The sequence below is a fragment of the Panthera uncia genome (assembly GCF_023721935.1).
Source record: "Panthera uncia isolate 11264 chromosome C1 unlocalized genomic scaffold, Puncia_PCG_1.0 HiC_scaffold_4, whole genome shotgun sequence".
Lineage (NCBI taxonomy): Eukaryota > Metazoa > Chordata > Mammalia > Carnivora > Felidae > Panthera > Panthera uncia.
Genome location: NW_026057585.1, coordinates 78,056,092 through 78,073,522, shown reverse-complemented (window position 1 = coordinate 78,073,522; position 17,431 = coordinate 78,056,092). Strand labels below are relative to the sequence as shown.

Genomic DNA, 17,431 nt, shown 5'->3' with positions numbered 1-17,431 from the left:
TTCCCTATTAATGACGTGGAACATCTTTTTATTGTGTGTATTGGCCATTCTTAATGTTCTTTTGTGAAGTGTCTGTTCAAATTATTGCCCACTTTTCATTTTGGTTGTTTGTCTTTTTGTTATTAGGATAAAGGTTCTTTATATATTTTGGATACAAGTCTTCTGTCATGTAAATCAGTAGATTGAAATCAGTGGGGATATCCATCTCCATGTATCTGTGTCCATAAATCCCTTCGTATCCATCCATCCATTTTGTGGCTTGCCTTTTTATGATCTCAGTGGTGTCCTTGAGTAGCACAAGTTTTTAATTTTGATGAAGTCTCATTTTATTATTATTGTTATTATTATTACTACTACTGTATTTGTGTGGTCTATTCTTTGTGTTCTAAGATACCAGTCCCAAGATCATGAATATTTACACTTGTTTTTTCCTAGAAACTTTGTATTTTTAGCCTTAGCTTTTACAATTAGGGTCCTCATCCATGTCATTTTAGTTTTTGTATATAGTGTAATGTAAAAGTCAACATGTATAATTTTTGTGTGTGGATATCTGTTGAGTCAGCAGCATTTATTGAAAAGATTATTCATTCTGATTGATATACCTTGGTACATTTGTTGAAAACTAGTCGATCTGTATATTGAGTCTATTTCCAGACTGATTGTAAGTTCCATGGATCTATATATATATATATCTGTTCTGAGGCCAATATCACACTGTCTCGATTCCTTTAATTTTATATTAAATCAGATATTCTAAGTCATATTTTCCAGTGTTGTTTTACTGTACTAGCTCTTTTGCATTTTCATGCAATTTCTTAGAAGCAGCTTGTCAACTTCTATTAAAAAGCTTCCTGGGGTTTTTATTGTGATTCTGTTGGGTCTGTAGATCACTTTGGGGAGAATTGACATCTAATTAATAGTGTTTTCCAATTCATGAATATGATATGCCTGTCAGTTTATTTAGGTTTATTTATTTATTTATTTCATTTCTCTCAGCAATGATCTGTAGTTTTCAAAGTAGAGGTCTTGTACATATTTTGTTATTCCTATATATTTTAAATTTCTTATGCTATTGTAAGTGAAATGATTAAAAATTAAATTTGTTGAGGTATAATGTACAGATAGCAAAATTTACCATATTTGAAAAATTAGTTTAAATTTTTTTTTTTATGCTTATTTATTTTGAGAGAGAGTGTGTGAGTGAGGAAGTGTGAACAGGGGAGGGGCAGAGAGAGAGGGAGAAAGAATCCAAAGCAGGTTCTGTGCTAACAGCCCCTGACTTCCAGCTCGAGACGAAATCAAGATTTGGATGCTTAACTGAGTCACCCAGGTGCTCCTAACTTTTCATTTTGAAATGATTATTGATTTACAAAGTGAGTTAGTACAAGTCGTCCAGCTCTGTTCCTAAGAATTGTTTTGTCTGTATAAGTCCTTTGCATTTACATATATATATTTTAGATTTACATGTAAATTTATACAAATAAGCTACTGGGACTTTGATTGGAATTGCATATTCTATAGATTAATTTGGGGGAGAATTGACATCTTAAATATATTGAATCATACCTACAAGCATGGTTTATTTCTTTTTATTTAGGTCTTCTTTAAATCTCTAATTTCTAAATTATTACTAAATTTCTAAATCTCTTGTAGTTCCTAGTTTATAGAGTTTGCGCATATTTTATAAAATTTAGCATACATATATATATATTTTTTTCTTTCCAATATTTTGTCTGGATTTTTTGTTCGTGGATAAATTGATGGACAGTTTCCCTCCATAGAAATAGCCAATTATTCCTTCCCAGGTCAGTGAATAATCATGCTTTCTTTACTTACTTGAAATGTAGTATCCCTTATTTCTATTTTTTATTACCTTATAATTAGAAAATTGTTTTTTTCAGTCTCCATATGTTCTTTACTATCTTTGTAGATATCTTCCCTCAGATTGAGGATTTTCTCTTGTTTGCTGAAAGATTTTTTTCATGCATGAATATTAAATTTTGTCAAATTATTTTTCTTCATTATTGAGATAGTCCTGTGTTTTCCTTTATTGTGTTATGTGGTAAATTCATTTTTGAATATTCAACCCATCTTATATTCATGGGATAAATCCTACTTTGTCATGACTTATTATTTGTTTTTTATATTTTTATTCAGTTTGCTAGTATTTTAAGTATGCTAATACTTTAAGCACCTATGTTTATGAAGGATATTGGTGTAAAGTTGTCTTTTGTTGTATCTTTCTCTGGTTCTGGTGGCAGAGTAATACTGGCTTCAGAAAATTGGTTAAGAAATATTCCTTTCTCCTATATTTGCTGAAAGAATACATGTAAGATGGGTGTTATTTCCTTAAATATTTTATTTAATTTACTAGCAAGTCATCTGGTCCTGGTGCGTTCAGATTTTCTTTTATCTTTTGTGTCTGGTTTGGTAATTTGCACCTTTCAAGGCATTTCCTTTAAGTCAGCACAGTTGAATAGAATTTTTGTGTGATGATGGAAATATTTTGTATGTATACTATTAAAATATAGTAGCCACTAGGTAGCTACCCTTGGCAGTTGAGCACTTGAAATGTAACAAGTGCTGAACTGAAGTTTTCATTTTGATTAATTTAAATAGACATAGGTGGCTGGTGGCTTCCCATGTTGGACATTGAAGGTCTAAGCTGTCAAATTTATTTCTATAAACTTCTTAATAATTTTTAAGTGTACTGTCATAAAGTTGTTCATAACATTTTAAAATTTATTGTTAATGTTTATATTTTTTCACTTTGTATTTAATTTCTATGAAGTCTTTACTGCTATACCTTTCATTCCTGATATTATTAATTTTGTATTCTGTCTCTCAACTTCTTCATATAAATTTTTAAAAAAATACTTTAACTGAAATATACATAAACTTAAATTTACCATCTGAGCCATATTTAAGTGTACAATTCAGTAACATTAAGTAAGCTGGCATTGCTGTGCAACCAGTCTCTGTAACACTTTCCGTCTTGCAAAACTGAAACTCTATACCTGTTAAATAATAATTCCCCATTCCTTCTCTCTCTAGCTCTGTCATCTACCCTTCTGCTTTCTGCCTCTATGAATTTGACTACTCTGGGTACCTCATATAAGTGGAATCATACTGGTTTTTTTTGTGACTAACTTATTTCACATAACATAATGTTGTAGCCTGTGCCAGAATTTGCTTTCTTTGCAAATAGTAGAATTGGTGTATCTTGTGTTTAATGATCTCATAAGAATAACAAGTGAAATTATTATAATTTTACTGATGCCATTGAGGGGAAAAAAGTGCAGCTTACTCTGTTTCTAGAGTTTTATAGCCCTTAAAATGATTTCCTTTAGCATTGCAATTCTTTCTAGTTATAAGGGGTAGGATAAATTAGATTCAGGACTTGAACAGATCCTTGTTTATCTGAATAGAAAGGGATATCAGCTATATCTGGTGAGGCAAGATGGGAGAGAAGATGAAAATTAAAGGTTTCACTTTATAAATAATATAACCATGTTACAGAGATTTTAGAATTGGAAGGATAGAAGATTTGAAAGTGTAGATTGGGACAGATTTGGGACTGTTTCCTTATATCTCTGTGGCATTGTGCTTTGGAACTATTGGCATAAGTTACTTCCACTTTTATTATTTTGTTAAAATTTCATTTTATTTTGCTTATGAAAATAATATGCCCTGAAATATTGAAATATTATAAAAATACGTAAATGTTTTATTTCATTAAAGTGTATGATATTCTGTTATAGTGATATGTTTCAACTTTAATAGACCCTGGACAGTTTTTAGGTACATGCCAAATGTATCAGTTTATGGATTTTGCTGTTCTTCTTGATCATTACTTTTAGAGCAGTATAAATACCAGTGAACCTTCAAAAAAGTAAAGTCTGTTGTCTTTAGTTGTCCTCATAGTGAAGAACAAATGGTTGTTTTATAACAAACGGTTGTTATCTGTTCTTTAAAATCACATTTTTTTTAGTCTTAATAGTGTTCAAATGGACTATTGAAATTGTAACTTATTTCTATCAGAGGTATTTCAAGTGTCAACATTTGTTGGTCACCTTTTAGTAATAAAATCTATTATAAAATCAAATTGTTGTGAATATTCCACTGGTTTCAAGCTATTTTTTTTTCCTATGGGAACGAATAAAAGCAAAAATTAGTGAAAGTAAGTCCTGTGACTATCACCTATGAATCTCATCTCTCTTTATTGAATGTGTAGAGGTTACAGTGGCATACTTGAATAGTTTTACAATAACAACACATATTTGAATGAAAATAAGAGAGCTATAGTCTGTAGTCGTGACTTCCTGAGGAAGCTCATTCATCTTTGTTAGTACTTACCATGGATCCTTGATGATTTACCTGACTTAAGTAAATGGTTCATCTCTGGTATGGTAGGGCATTCAGTGGTTTGTCTTTGTTGGTAGAACGTTCAGGGGGATTTTGTGAAAGAAATTCAACCATCTGATAAGAAGTTAGACTTGATGAATCTGAAGATTGCTTTCAGCCTCTGGGTGTGGTGATTTATTTATGCCTGGTTCATAAAAAACTAGAACCTATTACTCAAGGTGTGGTCTGTGGATCAGCAATATTAGCATCACCTGGGAGTCTGTTAGGAATCAGATTCTAGCTGTCATCCTTTACCTGCAGAACCAGAATCTTTGGGGGTGGTGTGGAACTCAGGTATCTGTTTCCAACAAGCTCACCAAGAGATTCTGATGGCCGGTAATCATTGAGAAAGCATTGCTTTAGTTCAGTGATCCTCAAGAATTATTGTGTATCAGAAGCAAAATTATCTAGGGGTTTTTGTTTTTGTTTTAAAATTTTTAAAAGTGAGGTAAAATTGACATACAGCATTGCATAATTTTTTTAGATGTACAACATAATGATTTGCTGTATGTATGTATTGCAAAATGATTACTACAATTAGTTTCGTTAATATCTATCACCACTTATTCACTGTAACTTTGAAACACTGATAGAAATATATTTTACATAGAGACCTATGTGTGTACAGACATTTTTTATAGCATTGCTTATTGTTACTCTGACTAATGCACTTTGCTTTCTAGTATAGTCTTTTTTTTTTTTTTTTTTTTTTAAAGTAATCTCCACATCAAACACGGGGCTCAAACTCATGACCCTGGGATCAAGATTCGCATTCTCTACCGACTAAGCCAGCCAGGTGCCCCTTCTACTCTGTCTTATTAAAAAACAATTTCCTGGCCCTGGCTCACTAATGGGTGATACCTGCAGTTTGAAAGAACACTGGATTGTTGTATTCTAATTATTATCCCATTTCCATGAAAAGTTTCCTGTTGGTTACTGGCCTGTTAATAGCAAAGATTCCTTTTCATCTTAGGATCATAAATACAAATTATCATTCTTTCTATTACTGTAAGTGTGTCCTGATGAGAATCAGGGTCTGTCAATAAAGGCAGAAGCTAGAATGGCTGTTGAAAAGCATCTACTAGTTTAAGACAAAGCCACATAAGTTCAGCTGTTGATGAGTTCTATGTTTACCAAGAGTCCGTTGTTTCCAAACCTGTTTCTTTTAGTACTACTTGTCATTGTAATTGTATAATTTAAATTGTTTTTACACTAATGGAATTTACTCTGGAAAGTGAGTTGTTTCTTTCTTTTAAATTTTTTAAAATATTTATTTATTTATTTTGAGAGAGAGAGAGAGAGAGAGAGAGAGAGAACGCTGAGTGGGGTAGGGGCCGAGAGTGAGAGAGAATCCCAATCTCTGTGTCAGCTCAGAGCCTAACATGGGACTTAGTCTCACTAACCATGAGACCATGATGTGAGCCAAAATGAAGAGTTGGATGCTTAACTGACTGAGCCACCCATGCACTCCAAGTGACTTGTTTCTATGAATAATTTGAATGCTTTGGAAATACTTACTACATAAATCAGTAAAAACATGGAGGTGCAGGTGTCTGTATTTTGTCATTCCACTTTAAAGAAATGACAGTTGCAGTCATGGAGTTTACATTATGGGTGTAATTTGTTCAAGAAAGAACTCAAATTAGCATGCACATTCTGCAAGATTTGGTTGATCCTCAAATGGTTGGTCAGTGTGCTTTTATATATCCCAAATAAAAATGTGTAAGACATGTATGTTTCATTTGTTAATGATTCCTGGTTTTATTGGAGTTTTAACTATTAAACTGTATTCCTAATCTTCTAGTTCGAAGAGGCTTTTATTATTCAGCAAATTGCATTTTATTGAATAACACTAAATCATCTTAGAAATATATCAGTGACAAAATTCTAATGTTGTAAGCTTTTATTTAAAATGAACCTCACTTAAAATGAACAAGATTACCTCATTAAAAAAATTTTTTTTAATGTTTTATTTATTTTTGAGAGAGAGAGAGAGAGAGAGAGAGAGAGAGAGAGACAGAGTACGAGTGGGGGAGGGACAGAGAGAGAGGGAGACAGAATCCATGAAGCAGGCTCCAGGCTCTGAGCTGTCAGCACAGAGCCTCACGTGGGGCTCAAACCTGTGAACCACGAGATCATGACCTGAGCCAAAGTTGGACATGTAACCGATTGAGCCACCCAGGTACCCCATAGATTACCTCATTTTTATGCTTGTTGTTACTTGGTTTTGCATTCTTCAGAGTTTATGTTTTCTTTTCTTTTTTGATTCTTTATTTTATATAAGAGAGAAAAGCAACTTCAGAATTGTTTGAGAACTAAGATTTAACTAAGATTTAACTAAGAACTAAGATTTTAACTAAAGTTAAAATTATAACTGATATTATTTAATATCTGAAAATTATGCTTTGATTAAAAACAAAAAAGTATGGGAGGAATCAAGTAATGTATTGGCAATGAAAGTAGCTAACAGCCCTTTCACAGTGTTCATTTATGTGTTTATTGGACTTCTTAGTTGATGTTTGTGCCTTGAAATGATCCTTCGGTATAGTATAGAAACATCAGTCTGCCTCTTAAAGCAAAGCCTAAGCAGGAAGACCTGGAGTAAAAGTTGACCTACCATGAAATTTACTTTCATTGTCGAATACAAATACTGTACTTAAAACTGCTTAAGATACCATTGATCTCCGTTCACAAAATCTTACAACTTACTTGCATTTAACACATGTACTCCTTTCATTCTTGTACTGAGGAAGTTTATTTATGTACTGACCACATCCACTGTTGCACATAGATTTTCCTTTTAAACTCCTTAGTTGTTCCCTCTTTGTTGGATCATTCTCATAAGCAGACTACAAGCTGCAATATTCTCCATCATAAAAACAAGCAAAAAACACCTCACCAAAAAGTAAAACAATGAGGAAAACAAAACAAAAATACCAGGTCGGAAAAAGACTTCACTGCAGATTTTAACCCTGTTTCTGCTCATTTTCTTTAATTTAGAGCAAAACTCTTACGGAGAGTTGTCTGTACTTAAGGTTCGTCAGTTCTGTCTTTTGGGATCACCCCACTCCAGCTTGTATACTCATTTGTTCACTGATAATACTCTTGTCAAGTTAGAAGATCATTTCAGCTTTTAAATGTTACTGATCCTTCTCAGTCTTCATCTTCTATGTCAGCTCAGCAGTGTTTGTTTTGGTTGGTCAGTCTATCCTTGCTGAAATTCTTCCTTTACATAGCTTGTTTGACATCAGTCACCTAGTTTTCCTCTTGCCTCATTGGCTGTTGTATCTTAGTCTCTTTTCCTTATTCCTTCCTTTCTATCAGATTTCCAAATGGTGCAGAGGACTCTTTAGCTCTCTTCCATCAGTAGTAAATAAATTTGCTAGGTGATCTCATCTTGTCGCATTAATTTTAAGTGCCATCTCTTCATTGATTCCCCAATATGTATGTCATTGCTTGGCAAGAGTCTCCTTTTTAATTCCTCTTTATTAATATATCTAATTGCCATCTTATTATCTCCAGTTGAAGATTTAATAAAGTTCTCAAAATTAACAGGCCCAAAACCAAGTTACCTCTTTCCTGTCTGTTCCTCTCTTAGTGTTCCCATCTGAAGCAATGATACCCTGTTGTATTATCCTTTGCTTCTTTCATATCCAGCTTCTAAAGGAGTCCTATAGAAGCTAGGGTGATCCTTGTAAAATATAAATCATGTTAACCTCATCAGGATCTTTTAATGACTTCCTTTCACACTTAAATATATTGCATTTTTCCCTATGGTCTGCAAATTTGTAATGGACCTGTTCTCTGGCTTTTTCTCTTTTCTCATTTTTTAGCACTCTTCCTCTCACTCATTCAGGTCCAGTCATTTGTCCTTCCTTTTTCTCACATATTTCCTCACATATGCCAATCCTGTTCACAGTGTCTAACAGCCAGGAGTCTTCCATGAGAAATTGGTACTTTCAAGGGTTTCACTAGCTACTGGGATCCCCGATAAATGCAGTGTCCTGCTTTGTTTTGTATATCTAGGCTTTGAGAAACAGGAGCTATTTCTTTTGTTTGATTAAATGGGCCTCAAGGATGAGGATTCTTGTCCAGTTGATTATTTATCTTTTAAAAAAATTGTTTTTAATGTTTATTATTTTTGAGAGAGAGAGAGCACAAGTAGGAGAGGGGCAGAGAGAGAGGGAGACACAGAATCTGAAGCAGGCTCCAGGCTCTGAGCTGTCAGCACAGAGCCCGACGTGGGGTCAAACTCATGGGCTGTGAGATCATGAGCTGAGCCAAAGTCGGAGGTTTAATCAACTGAGCCACCCAGGCACCCTGTTAATTATGTATCTTAATGTAACTAGCACTTACATTAAGATTTGTTCAGCCTGTATATTTCTTGTGGGATAACAAGCAAAATTTCATTTAAAAAATCTTTTAAGTTTATTTTTGAGAGCGAGTGAGGGAGGGGCAAAGAGAGAAAGGAGAGAAAGAGAATCCCAAGCAGACTCCACACTGACAGCATGGAGCCTGATGCAGGGCTAAAACTCATGAACTGCTGCATCATGACCTGAGCTGAAATCAAGAGTTGGACATTTACCCAGACGCTTGAGCAACTGAGCCACCTAAGCACCCCACTAGCAAAATTTCAAATTCAAATTGGATGCTTTGTTAGAAATTGCCGTCTCTGAAAAAGCTTTAAATCTCAAGTGCATTTTCAAATAAGGATAAAAAATTTGTTTTCAATAAACAATAGATACATGTGCTTCAAAACTCAAAATATATAAAAAGTATGCTTTGAAAAGTTGTGTTTCTGTCTTCTAGCTACCCAGTTATGATTTTCATAGAAGATCAATGGAAGATATTTTTTATACTCATAAATTTTAAAAAATACATTAGTGATAGCCTAATGTATTTATTCTTTGTCACTTAGGTATTTTTTACTTAATTAACCTTGGAAATTCATATAAAGCTACCTCATTCTTTTTTTATAACTGCATAATGCTCTGTTGTAGGTATGTACTATAATTAATTTAGCCTCACTGATGAATAGATAGGCTGTTTCCAGACTTTGCTGCTGTAACTGTTCTTTTTTCATAGTTCCCTTGCAAGATTTAGAACTAATAAAATGCTGTATATTAACTATGGTTGAATTAAAAAATAAAAAGAATTTATATCTCTAGAATAAAATCTTAGAAGTTGAAATGCTGGCTCAAGAGGTATGTGTATTTAAAGTATCATAAATATCACTGTCTATTCTTTATTAGAGTTGTACCAGTTTATATTCCTACCAGTAGTATTTGACTGTAGCAGTTGGCGAACTTTTCTTCTTTCAAGGGCTAGAGTAAATATTTTAGGCTTTGCAGCTCACATATGGTCCATGTCACAAGTTCTTTTTTTTTTTTTTTTTGTATATATTTTTTGGCCTTGGGCCATAGTTCTGGCAGCTTTGGCCTGTAGCATGGCTGTCAGGCTGTTATCAAAACCTTTTGTCCTTACCAACCTGCTTGTGAACATGGTATCTCACTGCATTATTAATTTTCATTTCACTTATGAGCAAAGCTCATCCTTCATGTGTCCTTTCCTGGAATGTTTGTTCAAATCCTTTTCTTTTGTACATGTATTTGGTTGTTTGTATTTTTATTGAGGCATAAGAATCTTATCTGTATCCAAAATGACCCTTTGTGATATCAAATACAATAAAATCTTTTTAGCTGGTTAATCTCTAATCTCTGGTTTGGTTTGTGTCTTCTCTGTAGCAGTTTTTGGGTCACATTTGACCTGTTATTGTTTTACTCAGTAAATTAGTCTTTTATTCTAGATTTTGTGTCATTTTTAGAAAGGCTTTTCCCCACTTTATTAAGACTTAAAAAGAATTTTTCCATATTTTTTATATTAGTGTTTTATTTTTTATGTTTAAACTTTGAAAACATCTGGAAATTATTTTGATAGGAGTTAAGGATCTACTTTTTCCAAGTGGCTAGCCTTTTCTCTCAATACCATATCCTGAATTTAAATGTAGAGGTTTTGAAAATTGCTTGCAATATTACTTTTTAGTGTTTACTTCTCATATACTGTAAAATTTAGATTAAGCTGCTGACCACATGAAAGGCATATTCATTCATGAAACAGTTACTGATCATGTGCTGTATGGCCTGGTACTAAGGACGAAGTATTGTATAGAGAAGACTCTATCCCTGGCCTTTAGTTGCTTACAGTCTGGTAGATTTATCACACCATATGCATGTGTGTGTGCAACACCGTACACTTCTTTATTTATATTTTCTCCTTAACTTTCTATTACTGTAAGAATTTTCAAGTACATAGAACAATTGAAGGAATAGTATATTGAATACTATAATGTAGTGCATGCTCTCTGATTCCTCCCTGCTGCTCTCTCTGTGTTATATATATACTATGTGAATGTAAGCTGTAGACATTCCTAAGATTTTAGCATCTATTGTTTGATTATTATTTAATTAAGTAAATGATGATTTTCTTGTTTTATTATTCTGTTTGTCTTTCTAGTTCTTGAGGAGGGGGAACCATAGCTATCTTTTTAATCATTTTATCCCTTGAATTTATCACAATGCTTAACCACAGAGTGGTTTCCTAATAAATATATGCTGAATGAATGAGTACTTTAGGCAGTAGGAAGCTGTGGAAGGATTTCAAGGGATATAATATAGAATGATTTATGGTTTAGAAAGATAATCTAGTGTCTTTCTGGAGGGGGGCAACTGGAGGAATGCTTTTATTTAGACTTTGTATCAATTAGGATTTGATTATAAGTAATCCAACTCAAACAAACTTAAACAAAAAGAGGAATTTATCCTGGATCATGGAATCCAGGGAATGACTTGAAGAACCAACCAGTCTCACGAACGGTTGATCTGAGCTTCAGGAACAAATAAAAACAAGGCTGTTGGTACCACCAATATTTTTAGTCTTTGCTTCATTCTGTGTTTTTATTAGGTTCAGTTTGCCTGCTCATGGATCAGTTAAATGTGGTTTAGGGGTAGGGTTTGTAAGAATATGATTGCTTCCTAGATGTCCATGTAGATTTGATTAGTACAGTGTCCACAGTAAGAGATGTGGAGTGTTAGAGTGGTGCCTTGTGGAGGAGATGGATTCGAGAGATATTAAGTAGGACAGTTTACAGAATTTGTCCAGAGGGAAAGAGAATTGGACTGATTTCTCTTTTCATGAGCAAACTGCTGGCTTGCTGATGCTGTTAATCAGGTGACGGAAATACAAGAAGAGTATGCTTGGAATGGGAACATGATGAACTTGGTTTTAAAAGTACTAAGTTGGAGATCCCTAGGGACTTATAGGAGCTTGTTGAATATGGAGATCTGAATCTTGGAAGAAAGTGCTTGGGAAATTCACAGCAATGGTGAAAGCTATGGTGGTGAGTAAAATAGTCTGAGTGTATAAAATAAGAGAATTGGAATATTGAGAGGATAAACAGAGGAAGAGGAATATGAAATAAATTAATAGACTAATTAGAAAGGTAGGGAGAAGTATAGTGTCAAAGAAACCAAAGGCCTTTTATCCAAGACATATATGCCACATAGGGATTGAAAAAAATCATTTGGATTTGACCATTAGGAAATCCTTGATGATCTTAATGAGAGCAGTTCCAATGAGAAGTTGGGACCCAGGTTGCATTAAGTTTGGAGGATTAATAACTGGGAGATGAAGTAGAAATAAACCGATGTAGACTTTTTTTCTAGAGGTTTGACTGTGAAGGGAAGGTGAAATGAGAGCTGGGAGGTTTTTTAAATTTTATTTTGGAATGGAAGAGATGTGAGCATTATAGTTTCAAACGGTAAATAGTTTTTAAGTTTTTTCTGGCTTGGATACATTTTATTCTTTATGTTTAAATATTTAGCATTGTAAACATTAACTGCTGTGTTTATTAGAGTTAGTACAGAGATAGTGAGACTTTAAGAGCAGAGACCTGTGTTCTAATCTCAGTTCCCCAGAATAATCACTGTAGTAATTAAAATGAAGTTTTATATTCTCTTCTGTGTGTTAGTCACTGTGTTAATAGGCCTTTTATACATACTATCATTAATCCTCACCACAAATTAATCTCTAAGGTGAGTATTACACTGTTTTACAAATAAAGAAACCTGAGAGTTTACCTTTCAGGATCACATAGATTTTTAGCGATCATACTATGATTCCAGTACAGATATGTCTGTTTCTGAAGTTGGTACTCTTTTTTTCTGCATCACATTGCCTCCTTTCTAACCTCAAATAGCTTCTCAAGTTGTAGATCCCTATTTCCTCATCTGTCACATTAGGATAGTCCTATCACACCTATATCAAATTGCTCATTGAATGCTGTGGTATTATTATCTATATTTTGTTTGAAAAGAGAAATTATATATTTGGTTAAATACCAGACAGACCTTATAAATGTGGTCATCTTTAGCACTATCGTTTGTCTAAACAGTATTTTACTTTTTAAGGTGGTGGTATCATGGATACAGAAATGTCTGAAGATATAGACCACAACTTAACTCCTACCCTTGACAGCATGTCTTATGGAATGCCGAATCAAACAGGATCTGAAAATTCATTGCTGGATGAAGATGATTATTTTTTGAACTCTGGGGATCTTGCAGGAATTCCAGTCGTTGGTAGTGACAATGAGGATGAACAGGATTTTAGTTCAAAGGACAATCTTGTTTCTTCAATTCATACTGATGATAGCTTGGAAGTAGAGAGAAGAGTCACACAGCATGAATCAGACAATGAAAATGAAATACAGATTCAAAATAAATTAAAAAAAGACTTTCCTAAACAGTTTGATCAGGTTTCTGTCTTTAAATCAATACGGAAAGATTTTAGTCTAGTAAGAGAAAACAGCAAAGAGACATTTTCTGGAAAGGAGAAAAATAGAGACCTAACTTATCATGAACGTGAAAAACGGTTGGATAAACCCCATAAAGAGTTGGATTCAAGGTTGAAAAGCAGTTTTTTTGATAAAGCAGGTAATAATTGTTGGAATAGAGCCACAAAACACAATAAATAACTACGTACTGATAATAATATAGCTTTTATTAGTTCTGATTCTAAGCAAAATATGAACAGTTAAATTCATTGTAAGCTTGTCATTTTTCTTTTATCCTTGTTCTTTGCAGAGTGACTGAATTTCTCCCAGTAACTTTTGGTAATGGTAAAAATGATTGAAAAATAGTTCTAAACCTCATTTCTCCCTCCCCTGGTTGCAATATTTTGATGAGAAGGCAAGATACTCAAGTCACCTGCTCATTTTCTTTGGTTGAACATTGGAACCTCAAGTTGGATTTAACTTCTTTGTGCTGTAAGCACTAATTCAAACTGCTGTCCCACCAATTAGTCCAAATTAGGGAGGGTTTTTCTATTTGATAACATTTCTCTTTTATGTTCTAGAGGTTTCTTGAGGCCCTTCTTGAGCCTCTTTGCCCAGAGTACCCTATACTTTAGCTTCAGTTCCATTCTTAAATATGTCACATATTTTCTTGTTTCTTTGCCTTCTTTTACCTCTGCTGTTCCGTTTGTCTGCATGTCCTTTTCTTTCTTTGTATATATGCCTATAAAGTACTTCTTATCCAACAATGCCTAACACATAAACCTCTTCTACTCTGTAGTCATCTCTAACCTCTCTACCTGAAGAATGAATTGTTTCCTTCTCTATATTTACATAACATTTTGTTCATACCTCATTATTTATAGTACTTATAATACTTATTATACTTCTATATTTGTTTTGTTGTACCTACCAGTGTAGTTTATTGAGGGCCAGATTGTATCGTATTCATCTTTGCATTCTTAGGGCCTAACTTGGTGCAGTGAAAATAGTAATATTTCAATAAATGCTCAATAGATGTGAAGGAAAGCAAGGTGCCATATATCAACCCTTACATTTCTTCTGTCAATGCTGGAAAAATATAATAGAAAGACTAGGTCAGTATTAAAAAGAGCAATTAATTTACATATCCATTATGTACCAGGCTGAACAGGGTATACTATATTTTTAAATATATATTATTAAATTTATATTTTTGATATCTCTATGGGGGATAAATTATGAGGGCATTTATGCCCAAGGAGCATAATGTCTAATAGTAGAAGGGAAAAGTCAAGTAGTAGAAGTATCAATGACCGGTTAAATAGTGTAAGATTTAATTTATAATTAAATACAGTGGTAGAAGAATTTGTCATAGGCCATATAAGAAGATTTCTTTCAGGTAACTGAAACAGTGTATTTTAGGTATTATTAGAAAAGAGCTGCTTTTTAACTCAGTGGCCAGGGAAGGTTTATAGAGGAGAGGTGAATTTTGAACTGAGCAGAATCAGAAGTCTGTATAGAGATAGATAGATAGATAGATAGATAGATAGATAGATAGATAGATCTTGGAATGATATAAGCAGAAATGGGGAGGAACAAACACAAGTAATTTGCAGAGTATAGTGAATAAGGTAACCACATTATTTAGGTTTGAGCGAGGAAATGTGTAAGGTGAGGCTAAAAGGAAAGTGGGGCTAGACTTTTGTTTGAGTGAAACTATCTTTTGGGTATTTTTGGGGACCCATTTCACTCTAATAAGCATCTTTATTTGACAAGAGAGGTGATTATCGAATGATAGCTTTTTAGGTCACTCTTTATAAGATTTGTTATTCATATACATGTGTTTGTTTTGTTTTGTTTTTCTTTCAATAGCTAATCAAGTTGAAGAAACATTACATACCCATTTACCACAAACCCCAGAAACAAACTTTAGGGTAAGTTTTCAGTGTGTATGCAGACTGCTGTAACTGTGGCAAGTGTCAAAGTTTTCTCTGTGTCATTTTCTAAACTGTAACTATATGTGTTAGGTAGAGCACGGATTGTTTTTTTAATTTGCTTTATTATTTGGTAAGGACATCTTTGAAGATGTTCTGAGAAGCCTCAGCTCTTAGTTTCTTTATTTGTATTTGATATTTAGACATAGACCAATTTACTTTTAGGCATAGGGACTCTAATGCGTATCCATAGAGTTCTTCATTTCCAGTGAGCTTATCTTTGGGTGTTAACACCTGAAGAGGAGTAATCTTTAAATCTGAATATTTATTAATACTTTATATTGTGTTTTAGGATTCCAGCTATCCATTTGCCAATAAAGAATCCATTGGTTCGGAACTGGGGAATTCCTTTGCATCAAATATTAGAATTAAAGAAGAACCTTTGGATGATGAGTATGACAAAGCAATGGCACCACAGCAGGGACTACTAGACAAAATTAAAGATGAACCTGACAATGCTCAAGTAAACATTTCACCTTTACTTTCCCCCCCTTCTTTTCTGTTCCACACGTGAATTCTTCATTTGAGAGAGGAAATTCTTGATTAAGAAGTCAAGTAGTTTGTTGACAGTGTGAGAGGAGACTTCATGAAGGTTAAGGCAATTTGAATTATCTTCTGAGAGTAATGCTAAGGAATCAAGAGTTACATGAAACTTCTCCTGAGTAGTAATTTAGGCTTTTAATCCTCTTTGTTCCTTAATGTCACTGTTCTATGATTTTTACAATTTCAGTGCAGGATTAGGGAAGGGGAGTCTTCAAGGATTTGAGATTGATGCAGCAGACATGGCTGAAGGTTTGTGGTTTTTATGAGTTTATGTTGTGATTGAGTTTATACAAGGTAGTAAGCCTTGCGCAATTACTGATAATGAAGTACACACCGTGTGTGGATTTAAGTTTCTTGGGGGAGGAAGTAATGGACAGGTTATCTTTGAAAGGGTTAATTGATTGAAGAACTAGTTCATTTGATCAATGGGTAGAAGGTAAAGGAGGCTTTGATGGGTGAAATGGGATTCCAAATTTGAGATCTGTAATTAATAGGGAGGACCCAGCTCTGCTATTGAAGGTTGCTCTGGAGGAAAAATTTACAGAGATCCTGTAACTGAAGTTCTGAAATCAGTGAAGATATCTAAGCAGTTAATGACATTACAGTAGTTGGGATGTAAGAAAAAAGTTATGTGCTGTAATAATTTTGGAGTGTACGAAGGGAACTGAGGGATGAATACACAAAATCAGTTATTTGAGGGTGGTCTATGTTTTATACAAAGGGCATGAATTCAGAGGCTGAGAAGTAAAGATACCATGAATTAGCTATTTCTCGACATGATAGTTGATCTAAAGACAGGTTCCCTTTCCATATGTTTCTATTATTTTGGGGAGCTGAATGTGTGAGACTTCTGTGGAAGAGATTTTTTTATTCATATGTCTCTGAGCACGGTTTCCCAACTTTGGCACTATTGACATTTTGGTCCAGATAATTCTTTGTTGTAAGGGGCTGTCCTATGCAGTGTAGTACATTTGTTTAGCAATATCCTTGGCCTCCACCTACTTGGTACCAATAGTATCTCCACCCCACCCCCCCAAGTGTCTGCAGACATTGCCATACATCCCCTGGTGGGTGGGCAAAATTGTCTGCTGTTGAGAACCACTGTTTTACAATAAGGAGATGTAAGAATAGATGTTTTGTATGAGTCACATTGATGTTCAGTTAATTTCTTGGTGCTCAGTGGAAGGTAGCAGTATAGAGTAGTGATGATAAAGCTGTAGGAACTGGATGGTTATGAGTGTGAAGGTAACAAAGAAGATGGCAGAGCAGGAATATGAAAATAGTTAAATACAAGGTAGATTGAAAGCATGTTAACAGAAGCAGGCAAAATGGAGATCTTGGTTATTGGTATTAGGGATAAAGAAATCTCTTGGTAACCTAGGGAAAGTTCATGCCTCAGAAGACTACAAACACATCCGTATACAGGGAAGATTTCCTGTCTCTTTACATGCCCCAGTGTGGACATGGGACATTCATAAGAAATCATAATCCTGGCAGGGATCCAAAAGCATTACTTTCTCTCTCAGTAGCACTTCCTTTAGGATGAAAAGGCAGTTATAGCAAAGACCAAATACCTTGGGGGAAGGGGAGCATCAGGAAGGATAATTTATATTACTTTTTTGAAAGCAATCAGCAATTCCAGTGGTTGGGGGATACCAAT

At 34.1% G+C, this 17,431-nt stretch overlaps 1 protein-coding gene and 1 long non-coding RNA gene across 8 annotated transcripts in view; one reads left to right on the top strand and one right to left on the bottom strand.

Annotated features, from left to right (window-relative positions):
• The window catches only part of ZMYM4 (zinc finger MYM-type containing 4), a 145,359-nt gene that overhangs the window by 71,597 nt on the left and 56,331 nt on the right, over positions 1-17,431 (top strand). For 6 of the 7 annotated variants that reach the window (XM_049618724.1, XM_049618720.1, XM_049618719.1 and 3 more), the window contains 3 exons: positions 12,870-13,394; positions 15,107-15,168; positions 15,521-15,691. In XM_049618724.1, coding sequence (XP_049474681.1) covers positions 12,881-13,394; positions 15,107-15,168; positions 15,521-15,691 — 747 coding nt within the window. In that variant the 5' untranslated portion in view covers positions 12,870-12,880. Of the gene's footprint in view, positions 1-12,869; positions 13,727-15,106; positions 15,169-15,520; positions 15,692-17,431 lie in introns of those variants that run through there. The other variant, XM_049618725.1, reaches the window with a different exon arrangement.
• LOC125913569 (uncharacterized) overlaps positions 1-17,431 on the bottom strand; it is a 106,612-nt gene that overhangs the window by 47,937 nt on the left and 41,244 nt on the right. The window lies entirely within an intron of this gene.